Below are 15,770 nucleotides of genomic sequence, written 5' to 3' on the forward strand. Positions count from 1 at the left end.
TTAACACAGACATGGTCTGGGGGTTCTGAGCACATGCCGAAGTGCGAGGACTAGCCGGTCGAAGGACACCGCGGAGGCACTGGGACAGCACTCTGCAGGGGACTGAGTAGCTACACTCTCATAGTGACTTCCAGAGAAACTACAGTCACACAAACCCAGTGTAAACTCAGCAGAGGAGGCAGACCTGCACAAATTCTCATCAAAAAATAGAAGAAAAAGAGGAAACATAGGGGGACTAATAAACATCAAAATGGTCAACTTAAACCCAAGCCTATCAATAATTCCATTAAAATCAATGAATTAAGCACCCCAATGTAAAGGCAGAGATTCTAAGACTGGATAAGAAAGACTTCCAGGTGGTGTTTACTGTGCAGGATGAGAAAAGCCAGGGAACAGACAGGGTGATGCTGCGCTACAGAAACAGAGATGAACCCCCAAGCCTCAGGGTGCAGGTGCCTCAAGACAGAGCTCCCAGTGCACAGAGGGAATTCCCCAGTGCTGAGCAGCACTGGGAAAGGCAGATGGACGAAATCGGTGCGGATGCCGCAGGGCAGAGGTCTGCAACTTCTTCTCTAAAGTAGCAGGTGCACAGTCAATATTCTCAGCTTTGCGGGCAAAACAATTTTCACACCTACTCACCTCTGCCCTAGTGGCACCAAGCAGCCACAAAAAATACATGGAATGGAGTGGCTATTCTCCAAAATAACTTCATTAACAAAAGCAGAGGCCCACAGGCCATTCAGATTCATCACTGTCAGCTATTTAATATTGGAGGAAATAGGATCTAGTTCTTATTCTATGTATAATCTAGTAATTACTTTCTTTTTTAATTCTCACTGGAGGATACTCTTCCAGAGAGAAATATCAATGTGAGAGACACATCGATTGGTTGCCTCCCACACGACTCCAACCAGGGCCAGGGATTGAAATGCAACTGAGGCACCGGTCCCTTGACTGGACTTGAACCCACGACTCTTTGGTCCACAGGCCGACACTCTAACCATTGAGCCAACCCAGCCAGGGCTAGTACTTTCTTAAACAAAATGAACTCCCTTCAAGTTTCATGGAGGGCCTTAATTTTTATTGTTTTTAAACTTAGTTAACTTTTTAAAATTCATGATCTTATAACTCAGAATTCATATTAACACAGACCTACATTGATAGACTTCAATGATGTTCTCTGTCAGGTCCTGTTGTCTGTTGGTGAGAAAACCTATCTTCTCAACTCCCTGCTCTGTGCCCTCCCTCACACCACTGATTCCATGTGGAAAACGGAACTTTTTGTTCTGAGTGACATTATCACCGCACCTGTGTCCCTCTCTCAGCACACAGGGTAACTGTGTAAAATAGGCTACTGCGAGGCAAGCGTCCGTGCCCTGAAGTAGGGATGAACATGGGGTGTGTTCAGGCTGCTGCCAGAGCTGGCATTTGCTGTGCTTAGGCAAGAAGAGTCAGCCTTGTGCCCCCAGAGGCCGAGGCACACATGCACCGCTCCAACACTGTGCCAGGCATCCTGCATCCGCTTATCACAGACTGTGACTTTTGCCTCATCAGCAGAAAGGAATCTTAAGAAATGTATCAGCGCATTTAAATCTCTAAAATATGGCAAAAAGAAATGTTCACAGAAGAAGGACCAGTTTGGTTTTAATCAAGAATGAAAACATCCTTCGCCTGTTTTCCCATAGTTACATGACTCTAAAATACAGACTACCTGTGAGGTCCAGTGGCTGGAAAAGCAAACCCCCCACTAAACTGAGTTCTTACAAATACTTATTAAAACAGAAAACGCGCCCTGGCCGGTTTGGCTCAGTGGTTAGAGCGTCGGCCTATGGACCAGGAGTCCCAGGTTCGATTCCGGCCAAGGGCATGTACCTCGGTTGCGGTTTGCCCCGGCTCCGGTTGGTTGGGGTCATGCGGGTGGCAACCAGTCGATGTGTCTCTCTCACATCGACGTTTCTCTCTCTCTCTCTCCCCCCACCACTCTGGCTGAAGATAAATGTAAAAAAATCCTCGGGTGAGGATTAAAAAATAATAATAATAAATATAAATAAAACATAAAAAATATGCTGCTGGCAGAAAAGAGCACCCGATAGAGTCAAAAAGAAACAGAAATCTCAGAACCATGAACTTCACCTTTCGCAGTCGGTGACTTATCTCGACGACAGAGGCCGCTATCAGAGTGGAGAGCACGCTGCGGTGAACGGGTGTGTCCACATGCCAAGACTGCACGGCCGTTATAAACTCCTGCAGAGGGGTCTGGACTGAGTACAGGAGCTACGAGAAAGCACATCAGCCATCAGTGGTGAGAAAATAGCCCTTTGAAGTGAGTGAGCCTGACGAGCTCCCGTCTGCCCTTGGTTGACGCCCGCCTCTCCTTCCTGCTGCTGCCCAAAGATGACAGGCGGGCAGAAGCCCACCTGAAACTGCCTGACTGCCACTGTTTCCCCAAAGGCAGAGAAGAAACCCCACAAACAAGAGTATCAATGATACCAACAGAGAGGAAGAGGCAGAAGCAGCAGCGACACTGAAACACCACCAGCACCACGCTCTGACCCGCGGCTCAGCCAGCGGGAACAGACTTGGAGACAGTGAAGGTCTTGGCACAAATTACATGACAGATACTCACACTCGACCCAACTCATCAAAAACACATCTCACATTAATTCAAATATAACTAGGCTAGAGAAAAGATGGCCAACTTTCAACTACCTGTCAGCTAGGAACAGAGCAAAGTTGAGTTTTCAACATTTCATAAACACCCTCCCATGTAAGCATTTAAAAAAATCTTCATTGACCTACACTTTTCATTTAGATTCTTGCAACTGTATTATATGTAATAGTATCACTTTTTCTACATTTTGGTCAAATAAATTTTTACATAAACTTAAAAAAAAATCTTAATTGAAAAGCAGCCAATTCCTGTTTTTAACCACTACTTAGAAAAACAGTAACACTCTCCAATGACAACATGGTTCTAGGAGTAAAGCAAATCGAGCAACGGTCACTCCACATCCAACCAGCAAAGGGAACACGGGCTGCCCGCGCTGTTCCTCTCACTTACAACCTGTGGAGCTCGGCATGTGAATAGAGGGTAAGCCAGAATGGACATGACCTTTTCATTAGGGAGTCTTGTCATCCACACATCATCAAACTAGCATTCTCAAAAATATATTTCATGTGGAAAATTCTAACAGCAATTGAGCACTGAGGATCCTACTGCAATGAGTTCTCTACTTCTTGTCCGCTTGCAGGTGAGCCTCACTGCTGGTCTGTGACCTCAACGCATGAACACTTGTTCCCAGGCTGACAGTCAAACCCGGACTCCCCTCCCGCCCAGGTGTGGCTATTACTGTCTTGCACACCAAGTGTGCCCCACCATGCTATGAAGGCTGGTGAGCACAGCTGAAGGATGGCCCGTGCAGTGCTAACAATCAGCACGCGGGCAGACACACTGCACGTGCCCCGCCCGTCTGATGTCTGACCCCACCCTGGGAAGACAGGAGTACCCGCAGGCCTTCATCCGGGTGCTTCTTAAAGCTCCAAGCCATACACTCCAGCATTTTCTGAAAGACTTTCTGGACCATATCAAACAGAGCTGCGATTTCTTCATCTGAATCTGTTTTCTGCTTCATGGAACTTCCAGTTACCTCTTTCAGAATGCCAAGGAGTAATGAAACATAGAAGAATCCCTTCACTAGAAAGAAAATTGGAAAAATCAGTTATCTAATCACATAATTCAGTTGAAATTATTACATATTTTCAGTTAACACATGTGTTTTATGGTAACTTCACAGAGGTTAGAGGTTATACTCGTAAGCCTACAGCAAGTTGATCAGATTAACATAAATTATAACATAAATAAAATCTGTTCCTTTAAATATAAAGCCAATCCCTTCATCAACAGCATCCCTGACTCAGGCCCTGAAAACCACGCCCCAGATGATGGCCCATGAGCTTTCAGACCACAACGAGCGCTCCCACTAGTGATGGTCGGGCTCCAACACTGCCCTGTGCTCTCTCTCTTCGGAATGCCCACCTTCCCTGCGTTGTTAATTTGGGAAAATGTTCTCCAAGTGTGAGCCTGATCTTACAGCTCATCCTAGAGATCTGGAATTCATCTCTGTTTCAGGTACTGTGAGCTCTACCTGAGATAGGGAAGAAGCTCACCCCAAACCCAAGTTTATCTGCTAACGTCAATAAAATAAGCAGTGGTGTTCCAGTGGTTTACCCTTCAAGTCTGGCACTACCAGAACCAACAAAGTGGCTGATACCTTTTATTTAAAGGAAGGCAAGGACACACCCTCTGCACAGAGGCGTCACTTCAGTGGGGCAGGGGAGGGAGCACTGCGCCCGAGGAAGCACAAGCAGCTCAGAGCAGCCGATGTGCGAGATGACAGGCCCTGAAGACAGGAGGTCATCCTTGCAGCCACCGCAGGCGTGGGAGACAGCCACACCCTTAACTCATACCTCCAATTACTGACAAAACTGAAAAGTTACATTTTTCATTCAAAGTGATTTCATTATATTCAAGTAGTATGTGCCTCAGAACCAAACACATACAGACAGCGGTTCAGGAACATAAACAAGTTCCTGGAGCCATGTCAAAAGTCACCACTGCGGAAACAAGACGGACAAAGTCCTGCTTCTCGGGAGGCACTGCTCACAGGCAGCCACTGAGGCTCCCCGGTCCTCCTGGAGTGGCCATGCTCACCATCGAGACACAGTCATGTACCTGCCGTAACCTTTATCAGAAAGGTAACCTTCCTTTCCAACTGTGCTATTCTTGCGAGGACTGTCCTTTCTCGGAGCTATCACACAGCCCGCTAGCCAGTCAGCCCAGGTTGCCTGCCGCACAGCCCATCCCTGCTTCTGAACACACATACTGTGTTGCCGCAGCAAGTCCCACAGTCCTGTGAGCTCAGATGTCTGTAGTTATGTGTGTCCAAGGACATCTCTTCTGGAGCACACACTCCAGCCTGGAGAAGGCTGTGCTTAATTATTAATGATATATGGGAGATTGGTGTTTTAATTAAGATGTTTCATTAGTCCACTGAACAGCAGACTCTGGGTCTACCTGGCTGAACTGCTCAGCACAACCCCATCTGACAGGACTGCAAGAATGACCACTCAGTCGATTCTCTCCTGGGAAGACCTAATAAATACAAACCTTTGCACAAGCACAAATAGTTCATTTTGCTCAGAGATCCCATCTGTAGCTTAGGGCAGTGATTTTCGACCTTTTTTATCTCATGGCTCGCACACACTAATTACTAAAATTCTGCCACCAAAAAACGGTATTGACACACAAAAAAGGAGTAATTTTGATTCATTCACACTAGGCGGCTATTGTGTTGGCTGCTGTCATTGTTTTATTTAACAATATAAGGGGAAAGAGGTCAATGCCCGAGTCGGTAGTCAGGTATTGCATGTTCTAAAAATTCTTGCAGCACACCAGCTGAAAATTGCTAAACTAGGTTCTTGTTTGGGGGAACAGACACCTCTACGTAGTGAAAGTGGCAACACTGAGGATCTAAAATTCTAGTTAGCACCTCAATAAAGTAAATTTTATAAATACTAAAAAAGATTCAGTGCTTGGGGAAAATAATTCCTAAGTGAAAAATAAAGTTGAAAAAAATGCAAATCATTTTTAGTGTTTCAACAATTAAGCTTAAGATTCTGTTTTCACAATATAAAGTAAGAGTTAAAAAGGGTTAAACAAAGAAAAGAAAAACCCAAACTTCAAAAGCAATATTTGGCCCTGGCCAGGTGGCTCAATTGGTTGGAGTAGTGTCCCCTCACACCAAAAGCAGACAGGTCTGATTCCAGTCAGGGTACTGGCCCAGACTGCCAGTTCGATCCTGGGAGAAGTGCAGGTGGCAGCCAATCGACGTTTCTTCCTCACGTTGATGTTTCTCTCTCTCTCCCCCCACCCCCCGCCCCCTCTAAAATCAATAAAAGAACTTTTTAAATTTAACAGCAATATTTTTTCTATTTAACATTTAGTCTTGAACTGTGGATATGTTAAATAAACAACGTGTAACCTGTAGTTGAGGTGAATTTCAGGAAACACACTCTGAACAGCAGAGTGGCCATGCAGCCCGAGTGTCGACCTCGGGGGCAGAGGAACGAACACAAAGGCCCTGCAGGACAGGGTCCACGGAGGGGTCCGCATGCTGGGAGCAGGGCCACACGTGCTAACCTCAGCAGTGCTGGACTCCCGGAACCTATTTTCCAAAGCTCGGCGCTGGCTTGCTCCACGATGACCTCTCCTCCACCCTGGGAGGACCGGGCGAGCACCAGCACAGGGAACAGCTCAGCCCCTCCACACAACACGTGCCCCCAGGGCGGGGGCACAGCCGGCAGCACTCCCTGAACCTGACTGTGACCACAGCCCCACTCCTCCTGTTACCAGGTGATGGGCCGTGAGAATGCAGACCAATGATCCAGACCATCGCTGGGCCCAGGTGGCTGGCCCCCCCTCACTCACTGAACACATTTCACTGAGCACCAGTGCACAGCCGGCGTGGAAGGAGGGTATTTGTTCTTAGGTGACCCTGTCCTTGGGGTAATGGCAACTTCCTTCCCAGTGGTTTTGGGGGCATGAAACAACCCAACTCACAGCCCCTGTGGCTGGGCAGACAAGGAGCACCCTCTGTGACCCTTGCCCTTGAGAGCAGGGAGGAGCCACACCTGGCAAAGCAAATGAGGAGCAAACACAGTGGGAAGACCCTGAGGCCTCGCCAGGAACTGTGGACTTACTGATGTCTGATGCCAGACACACCTTTGATCTTCCAGGCTGCATCAGCCTGTAAATCCCTTTTTTGGTATGAGCTAGTTTGTGTTCCATTATCTGTCACTAAAGCGACAGTCATGACCAGCTGTGAGGAGGGAGGGAGGGACTAGTTTTGATTGTCAACTGCCCTAACCTGTCCTTTAAGGAATGGCGCGTACCCGTGTGCATGATCTCAAGACTCCAGTGTAAAAGCTGTATCTGAAACTTGCAATCGCCAAGGCCGACCATAACCACGTCCTTGCCCACAGTCAGGTACGTCTGTAAGAAAGACAAGTGCAGATGTGACGCACCAGCAAGGGCCAGAGGACAAGAAAGGGAGGGAGTCTAGCTGGTAATGCTTCTAACAGCTTGATGGACCGACTATCTGTTAGCCCATGCAGTAGGTATGCACAAAGATGTTCTGAAAAAAAATTCCATAAAGATACTTTAATTCTCATTTTGTTTCCATAAGAAATCTATTACGTTTTTATGTAATTCCATAAACATTACTGAATACCTATCACAATGCAATGTATAAAAATCACATTAAAAATATGCAAAGTTGCCCTGGCCGGTTTGGCTCAGCGGTTAGAGCGTCGGCCTGCGGTCCTGAGAGACCCGGGTTCGGTTCCCGCTAAGGGCACGTACCTCGGTTGCAGTTTGTCCCCGGCCCTGGTTGGTTGTGCGGGTGGCGACCACTCAATGTGTCCCTTCACGTCGATGTTTCCCTCTCTCTCTCTCTGTTCCTCTCTCTCCCTCCCACTCTACCTGAACAAAAAATGGAAAAATGTCCTCGGGTGAGGATAAAAAAAAAAAAAATATGCAAAGTTTATGCTTTAGAAAGAATAAATTCTAGATATTCAAATGCCACTGTAAGTATTCAGGAGAGCAACACTGCTGTCTAAAGCCACAACTTTAAAACAGAAAGCGGTCTTGAAACACCCGACAGACCCCATAAGGAAGGTCACTGTGGTAAGAATTCTCACCTGGATAATCTGCTGATAAACAACCCTATGCCGCTTTAGATACTCTTCCTCTTGATCTTGAATAAGAGATAAAACTTTGCTTTCCAACCAAAACCCGGTGTCTTCCAAAATGGACAGGTAAACTTTTCCTTCTGAGCAGAACTGTGCAACGACAGAAAGACAACTCAGTGATGGAACTGGCTTTGGCAGGTGCTTCTTTCCCTGGTACCAGGCAGAGGGACCCACCTTGTGCTGCAAGTGGATGCCCAGCCGACAGTGCAGGCTGAAGGCTCGCAGGGCTGTCGCTTCACTAAAGTGCTCAGCTTTCCCACCCGGTGACTGCAGGACTGATTCCAGGTCCACCTGTAACGAAACACCCGTGGCCATGGCCCCACTGACACACGGCGAGGACAATGGGCGCACCTGACACAGCTGCACCAGGGCAAGTGATTCCATCACACAGCCAAGCTCAAGACATGCACCATCTTCCCTTCCTTTGCCCCTGCAGACTCTCCCACTAACGGACAAGAAATCACTTTTAAGTTCTGCTTCAGGAGGCTGAGGAGCAAGCATGTTAAAGCCTTTGCCCCTGGGGTAAATTCTGACCTGCCCTCAGGGACGGGCAAAGACAGCCGTCAGGATAGGAGAGAGGCAGCTCCTGGGAACAGGTCTCTCCTCATACAGCCTGGCTCCCTGACTGCACGCCTAACAGGAGCAGTGCCATGTCTGGCTGTGGGAACGCAGAGGGAGGGTCGTCCCTCCTGCATGTCACAGGAGGCAGGGCCAGGGGACACCGTCCCCTTCCTAGAGCCCACAGGCAGCCCTACTTCCTACACCTTTCAGTCACTTGAATCTCATGTCCTCGTCTGAAAATTGAGGAAGGGGACTAGACAGCTCTCCACTCCTTTCCAGCTGGGAAAACTTTCACGATAAATGTCAACAATTCAGACCTTACTTTGTCACTGCTACTATTACATGGTGTCGCTAACTCTCACCATGTCTGCATCTGCTCTATGAAGTTACCTTGGACATTTCAAGTGCTTTCAAAAGGTGGTTCAGTTTCTTCCGGGGAGCAGAGAGCAGGCATTCCCGGTTCTTCGGATGGGTCAGCAGATACTCTATGTAAACCAACGCCAACTCCGGCTTCGCGGGGCGAGGGTCATGGATCTGCACTTTCCGCTTAGATGCCGAGTTGGTCTGAGAAGAAGAGCAGCCAATGACACACGGGCCCGGGAGAGCGCGCCCTGACAGTCACCCTGCCGGCAGACACAGAAATGCGACGCAAGCACACCTTTCTCTGGGGCGGCTCCTCTGGCAGCCAGTCACAGACGAGCTCCAGAATGTGTCCCACCTGTCCCCAAGAACAGAGACAGTCCAACAGCGTGCAGTAGCTCCTGTCCACAGCTCCCTCCTCTTGGTTTCTCAATGTGGAAATCACACTGCAGCTGAATATGCAAACACAAGGTCAGACCAAACATTTCAGCAGCGATTCCCATTGTTCGAGAAGGCGAGGAAGACGGAGGAGCTAAGAACTAAGGGCACACAGTCCTTCCTGTCACAGGACCCTCTCCATGGCCAGAAAAAATGTCAATAACATTCTCATTTAACCCAATCTACCCACAAGATAATTTCTGTAAGTGAAGTAAACCACCGAGGAGACGTCTTACATTCTCCCTGCCATGCCAAGCCCCCCGAGTCCATGTGCACGCTGCGCTCACAGCCCTCTCCACCCCGACGGCCATGCTCTACGTGTCATGGCCACATGGCCAATGCACCATGGTGGACAGCGGCACAGCCCTAGTGTCTCAGTGTGTCGGGCTTGAGCTTAATGTTCATGGAGCTCTAGCCCCATGCACGCAGTGCCCATGGGGTTCCAGGGCAGCTCCAGAGCCCAGGGAAATCGCACCCTGCTCTCCCCTGCATAGCGAGAGGGAGGGAGGCGCAGGAAGGAGCAGCTGAGAAGTCAAAGCTACAGCGGGACAGTCTGCTGAGAGTCGGAGCGACAAGTACAACTGTGGCAGGGCTCCCGCTTTACTGCTGCCGGAAGAGCACCTGAACGCAGGCACGGCGGCAGGCGGCATGAATGACATCAGCATGAATAAAGGGGTCTTGCAGCGGTCATCCTGAAAGAAGACAAAACGAGAGTGTTTCAACACTATGACATTCTGAACGCCTCCCCATATAGCTTCCTGCTTTCAGAGTGGCTCAGCAGGGGCTGCGGTGAGTAACCCTGGCCATGCTCAATGGAGAACTGACACCTACTGGAGAGCCTCACATTTGACAGCTCCTCTCAGTCCACAATAACACTGCTCTGTGTGATGTATTAACTTGTGCAGGTATTTATTAAGTACCTACTGTGTACCAGGCACCAATCAAGAGCCTGGGGCTACATTAGTAACCAGAATACACGAGATTTCTTATTGTCGAGGCTCTGACATTTTATTGTAAAAACAATACTGACAAAAGGGAAAAAACTTGGTGCACTTGGTATCCTGAACATAAAGCTCAGGAGAATGAAGCTTGTCAGAGCAAAATTTTTCAGTAAAGTAACCCAAGTATCTTTAGGCAGATGGGACAGTTTGATGGGAAACGTGAAAGATGGTCTGTGGCGCTGCGTCCAGTCAGACTCCACAAGCGCATGGGCTGGAACAGTTCCCTCCTCCGCCCAGTGGGAAAGGCCGTGGGAAGAACTGTGCGCACCGAGCACAGCAGACCTGGCAGCACAGCACACCTGGTGCTCAATGAACTGTAGCTACACTACTGATCTTTGCGTTACAGCAGCAGAACACAAGTATCCTTGGTAGGTTGGGAGAATGAGGAACTGTGGATCCCAAATAAAAAAAAACCCACTTTCCTAAAAATACACTTGAAATAGCAACATCAAAATATGATCTGTAATAATCTACAGTCCGTTACATGAACTCACCCCTTCCCCAATAAAGAAAGGAGATACTTTCTCAATGTTACAAAAGTGAACCGATCACTACTGCTGGTCCCACTCAGAGGCAGGAGTCCACTCCATAAACTGTTCGTTCCCTTACAGGTGGCCACGTGGCTCTCTGAGCTCCCGCAGGTAGAGAAGCTCCCTTGCCAGAATCATTTGGAATTAAGGGAATTAATTAACTGCTTCTCCCTTGGGTTCCCAGATACTCCCAGCCACACTGCTCTGTCACCTCACCCAGTGCCCCATGGGCGTCAACGTTTATCTTCTGAGATCCTTGAGATAGTGCTGGTTTCTCAGTGCAACGGAATCATGAGAGCGTTTACATGTGCTAGTGGCTTCGGTGGCCCAGGTCACTGACTCCGTGGACAGGCAGTGTGCACCTCAGAGGCGGAGTACAGCTCAGAGGCGTGTCAGTCACAAAAACACAGCTCACAGAACCGAGAGTAAATTTTCTAAGGGAAGGGGTTCCTAGGTCCTATATCTTTCCTTAGTCACACCATTCTCTCCTTATAATTGGGAGTAATTTGCATTTTAAACTCTTAGTCTAGTTCTCATTTGTTTTTGAAATACAAACTTCCTTCAGAAGTAAAGTAAAAAAGTCGAGGAGGGAGAAGGCTCCTCCGTCCAAAGAGAAACAGCTGCACACGGTTCTCTGCCTGGGTAACAGACAGCTTTAACCCTCAGAAACACTCGCTCGCAGTGTGACATCCATACTGCGACTGCCCACAGACCTCCCGTTCTCGATTCCCAGCAAAGCCACTGGATTCTGAAACAGTGTCACAGAGCACCAGAGACAAAAAACACCGAGTGCTTGCCCTTGACGTTCCCCTGGGTGCTGGGGACATGGAGGGGACATGGCCTGTGCCCTCGAGAAGCCCAGAGGCCAGCCTCCCTGTCAGTCTCACCTGGAACACCTTCAGGTATTCGGGAAGCACAGAGGCAAACTTGTCAATGGTATAGAGTCTGGCCTCTTTGTTCTTCTCCATACTCCTGTGAATGCTCTTCCAGAGAATCACGACGATCTCTAACAAACCTGCCATGGATGCAACATCACTGATGGACAGGGTTTTGTCCAGAACCTAAGATGCAAATGACTTTATTGAGAAAGAATCAAATCATAACAACTACTAAGATAACAGCACTATCTTTAAAAGCACTTCTCAGAATTCTAGACCTGAAGCAGAAATGTAGACTATCAAGCTTATTTTCACATCAGAGGTCTACTCTGTATTTGAGAATTTCTAAGAGGTAAATCTGTTTTTAAAAGCCCACCCAAGAAATAACACATTCTAAATTAACCTTATATCCTTTCAACAAACAATTAAAAATCCTCTAAACATCAAAATGCATCAACTGTTACCATCTGGGGTTATGATACACTAGTAGAAAGCACGCTTCTTCTTTCATTATGCCTTCTGACTGGTCAAAGGATGTCCCCTCTCACCACACACCTCGATGTGAACACTGATTCGCTCACGGTGATCACTACGGCAAGACACCCATTCCACGGGCTGGGAAGCACGACACCAGACCCTGCTGTAGTGACTGGTGACAACCAACCCACTCACCATGGGCTTCCTGGGCTTGTTTCTAAATTCTATCCATTCACGCTTCCCAACGTATGCTGAGCAAGCAACATCACTGCTGTTTATCACCTGAATGTTTGGCCTGAACCACTAAGGCACTCGTACAACCCTCTTCTGCCATCACTGAAAGCTGCACAGGTACGTGCCCCGCCCCCACCCAGACACACTGCCAAAGCCCGTGGTGACTACAGCAGACAGTTTGAGAACCTGCAAGTAGCTGACACCATGTCCTGACAGGGCATCGGCTGGAGATGCACAGGATAACTCATTTCAGGCGCATCTGCTCAAATGTAACAGTAAGCCTCACTAACGAGGGTACACAGGAGGAGCAAAAGCAGTTTCTATATAGTTGTATTTTTCAACAGGCACTTAATATTCTGAATGCGGTTTGGCCAAATATAAAGCAATGAACCTAACAAAGTCTTACTGTAAGACGATAAAAATAACAGATTAACAAGATTTCATTTTATATTTCGTTCTCCCTTTTACTGCTCCAATATTCAGCATAGCAGCCTTGTCATGAAAGTCTCATAGAAGCCATCACTTTGTACAAAAATGTGCTAAGTTCCTAAGTGAGATCTCATTAAAGAGGAAGCCAACTTTGTATTTTAGCAGAAACAGATTTAATTTTTCAGATAGCAATGAGAAAAAGTAAAAGAACACTTCAAAAACTTTTCCTTTTAGCCTTATAGTCTTAGAATATCTATATGACAAACTGTATTTCTTTTCTAGCATAGTTTACAACAAAACTACATAATTCTAAACCCATGTGTTTTCTAATGGTACAGAAAATTACCTAGTATGTTATAAAATGCAAACTTTCTCATTAGCGTCTAGATTTTTAATAATGAGACTGGAGGATTCCTTCAATATTTAAGAAACATAACAGTCTCAATTATTATTACTGAATAACATATGCTTTTGCTCTTTGGCAAAACCATTCCCACCATCAGCACATGTCTGCAAGGCCCAGACAGGCTCTGCTCGCTCTGCCGTCACCATGCCCACAGCCACACTGCAGCCCCTCGCACTGTGGATGGGGGTGTCACCATGCTGGCATCTTCAGCTGAAGTTTCTGAAGATGTATTAGCAATGGGGTCACTTCCCTGAGGCATCCTGCCCCCTCAATCCATATATGGAGGGAAATGCCCTGAATAGAGGAACTCAAATCCCACCGGAATGGAAAGCAGGACCAGCTCAAATGCTCTAGCTAAGGTTTCCCCATCCAGGCTGAAGAAGCCTGTGAGCTGATGCACCACTGCTGAGGGCAACTGCTCAGAGAAAGTGCAGACCCACTCTTTTTATGCTCTCTTCTCTCTCTGTCCAAAATCTGTAGCCCCTGACTGCACAGAGAAAAGGCCGGTGGGAGGTGGCCACAGAAGATGTGAGTCCAAGGGCACACGTGTGAGCAGCACTTTCCTCCTGACATGCAGCCATGCAGGAAGAAAGGGGATACTACCTGAGACCAATGAACAAGCAAAGCCACACTGGAGCCCTGAGCAACCTGTCAGCCTGTCAGAGGTGGTGGACACAGGGCAGGAGCGGGGTGGGACAGATCTGTGCCAGGGCTCGCCTGGGCCGAGGCGCACACCATGTTCCAGCAGTGTAAGCTGCCTGGGGGCCTTTCTTCTCCAGGCCAGTTCCTAACCTAGGTGAGCACCACAGAACTAGCCCAAGAGCCTGCTGTCAGTGTAAGCAAGCACGTAGCTGGAACACAAGACTGAGACAGTGCTAACAAATAACACGTGTGTGTAAGCCCTGAACACGCTCTTCTTATGCTCTGACTTTGGATTCTGAAGAAATAGCAGCCAAACAATCCCTTTGACAAATTGCTTTTTAAAAGAGAATTCTGAATAGAAGTCAGTCCTAGAAATTCAATCCCAGGATATTTCTAGTAGAATCTCACCCCAGTGGTTACCCCACCACCTAACTAAAATGCAGTAATGTCCCAAATCCAATCCAGGCGTGGCACCCCCAGACAGAAGTAAACTATACAGGGGAGCTTAAGGCAAAAAAAATTTGGGGTAGGGTGTTATCAATCATATATCTCCTCTGTATAACTCCTACCCAAACTCTATAGTGAACTATTAAAGATATAAAAAATTCTTTCACTAAATTACTTATGATTCTCCAAAATAATTAGTTGAAGTGTCAGTATTAAAAGAATAAATTTTAAAAATGCCCGAGGTTGGGGTGGGAAGAACCCCCACCTCCGTACTAGCTGACACGTGAGCACGGCGGAGCCCGCGAGGAGAGCAGCAGTTTCCACCCCATGCCAGCAGATCTGCAGAGAACTGACAGGACAGACACTTAGGTCTGGGTGCTAATTAGTAAGAAAACAAACACGTTTGGACTTGGGTGGTAAACTGATAAAGGGTAATATGGTTTGTTTATAAAGGCTTTTAGCCCTGGGTTCCTTAACTCTAGCCATGTGGGATCTTTTGAGGCAGCCTGCCCTGTGCCCCAACATTCACACCACAGTCTGTGGGAGCGATGGGTAACGTGGCCCAGGGCTTGAGCCCCGTGTCCTACTCACACTCACATTCTCCTTCTCCCTCTCCGCGTCCTCCGGGCTCCCTTCCTGGTACTCTCGTATGGCCTTCCGGACGCAGGCATTTAAGCACTGGCGAATCACATGAATCAGCTTTGCTAAAATGGTTAAGATAATCAATAGTTAAGTTACATGTTTCTTCAAAAAAACTACCTGTTAATAATAAAATTACATTTCCAACTAATTACAAGTCTCATGTCGGGGAATCATGAAGCGATGCATTAAAGCACGAACTTGAGAACGACCCACACTGAGCAGGTGGACACGAGCCAGGCTTCACAGAGAACACAGCTGGGTGGCCGGTGTGCAGTACCTATGTTGGTGCAGGCGGTGTGCTCGTGGGCGTGCTGGTAGAACCTCCGGGCAGCGGCGTGGTTCATCTGCAGCAGCGTGACACAGCGCTCACACCACACCTCCTCCGGCAGGTTCACAGGCAGGAAAGAGTTAAAGATGAGGCTCACCAGGCGCCGACACACAGGCCTGGAATCTGATTCCAGCCGGACCAAGATATGCTCCATGGGGCAAATTTTCCAAAACTGTGTAAAACATGCGGAAGGAGCCTATCAATTGTTCCTGTGATCTCCAAATCACTTTAACAAAATTTCCAGGGCATAATAAAAAAGAAATTAACTTGTACATTCAAGAAAATTCACTACAAAATACTGTCGGGGATGTAAAATATAGGGAATATAATCAATAATATTGTAATATCAACGTATGGTGCCAGGTGGGCACTGGACTTATGGGGGTGATTGCTTTCTAGGCTTGTGACTCTCCAACCACGGTGCTGTACACCTCATATAATACATACAATTGGAAATAAAATTTTTAAATTGAGCTGTATAATCTTGAAGAAATAGAAAATTTCAAATGACTATAGGATCTGTGACACTCTTTGGAGTACTTCAATTAATAAGTCCATATTTTATAAAGCACTGATGTATAAGGTACC

At 47.4% G+C, this 15,770-nt stretch overlaps 1 protein-coding gene across 4 annotated transcripts in view; it reads right to left on the reverse strand.

Moving 5' to 3' along the window:
- The window catches only part of NCAPG2 (non-SMC condensin II complex subunit G2), a 65,911-nt gene that overhangs the window by 10,044 nt on the left and 40,097 nt on the right, over nt 1-15,770 (reverse strand). For 2 of the 4 annotated variants that reach the window (XM_036247492.1, XM_036247495.1), the window contains 11 exons: nt 15,132-15,354; nt 14,804-14,916; nt 11,587-11,760; nt 9,790-9,860; nt 9,029-9,182; nt 8,761-8,934; nt 7,984-8,100; nt 7,759-7,899; nt 6,952-7,051; nt 3,507-3,694; nt 2,134-2,274 (listed from right to left, as the gene is read on the reverse strand). In XM_036247492.1, the coding sequence (XP_036103385.1) occupies nt 2,134-2,274; nt 3,507-3,694; nt 6,952-7,051; nt 7,759-7,899; nt 7,984-8,100; nt 8,761-8,934; nt 9,029-9,182; nt 9,790-9,860; nt 11,587-11,760; nt 14,804-14,916; nt 15,132-15,354 (1,596 nt within the window). The remainder of the gene's footprint in view (nt 1-2,133; nt 2,275-3,506; nt 3,695-6,951; nt 7,052-7,758; nt 7,900-7,983; nt 8,101-8,760; nt 8,935-9,028; nt 9,183-9,789; nt 9,861-11,586; nt 11,761-14,803; nt 14,917-15,131; nt 15,355-15,770) is intronic. The other 2 variants (XM_036247493.1, XM_036247494.1) reach the window with 2 other exon arrangements.

The sequence above is a fragment of the Molossus molossus genome, unplaced genomic scaffold (assembly GCF_014108415.1).
Source record: "Molossus molossus isolate mMolMol1 unplaced genomic scaffold, mMolMol1.p scaffold_m16_p_7, whole genome shotgun sequence".
Lineage (NCBI taxonomy): Eukaryota > Metazoa > Chordata > Mammalia > Chiroptera > Molossidae > Molossus > Molossus molossus.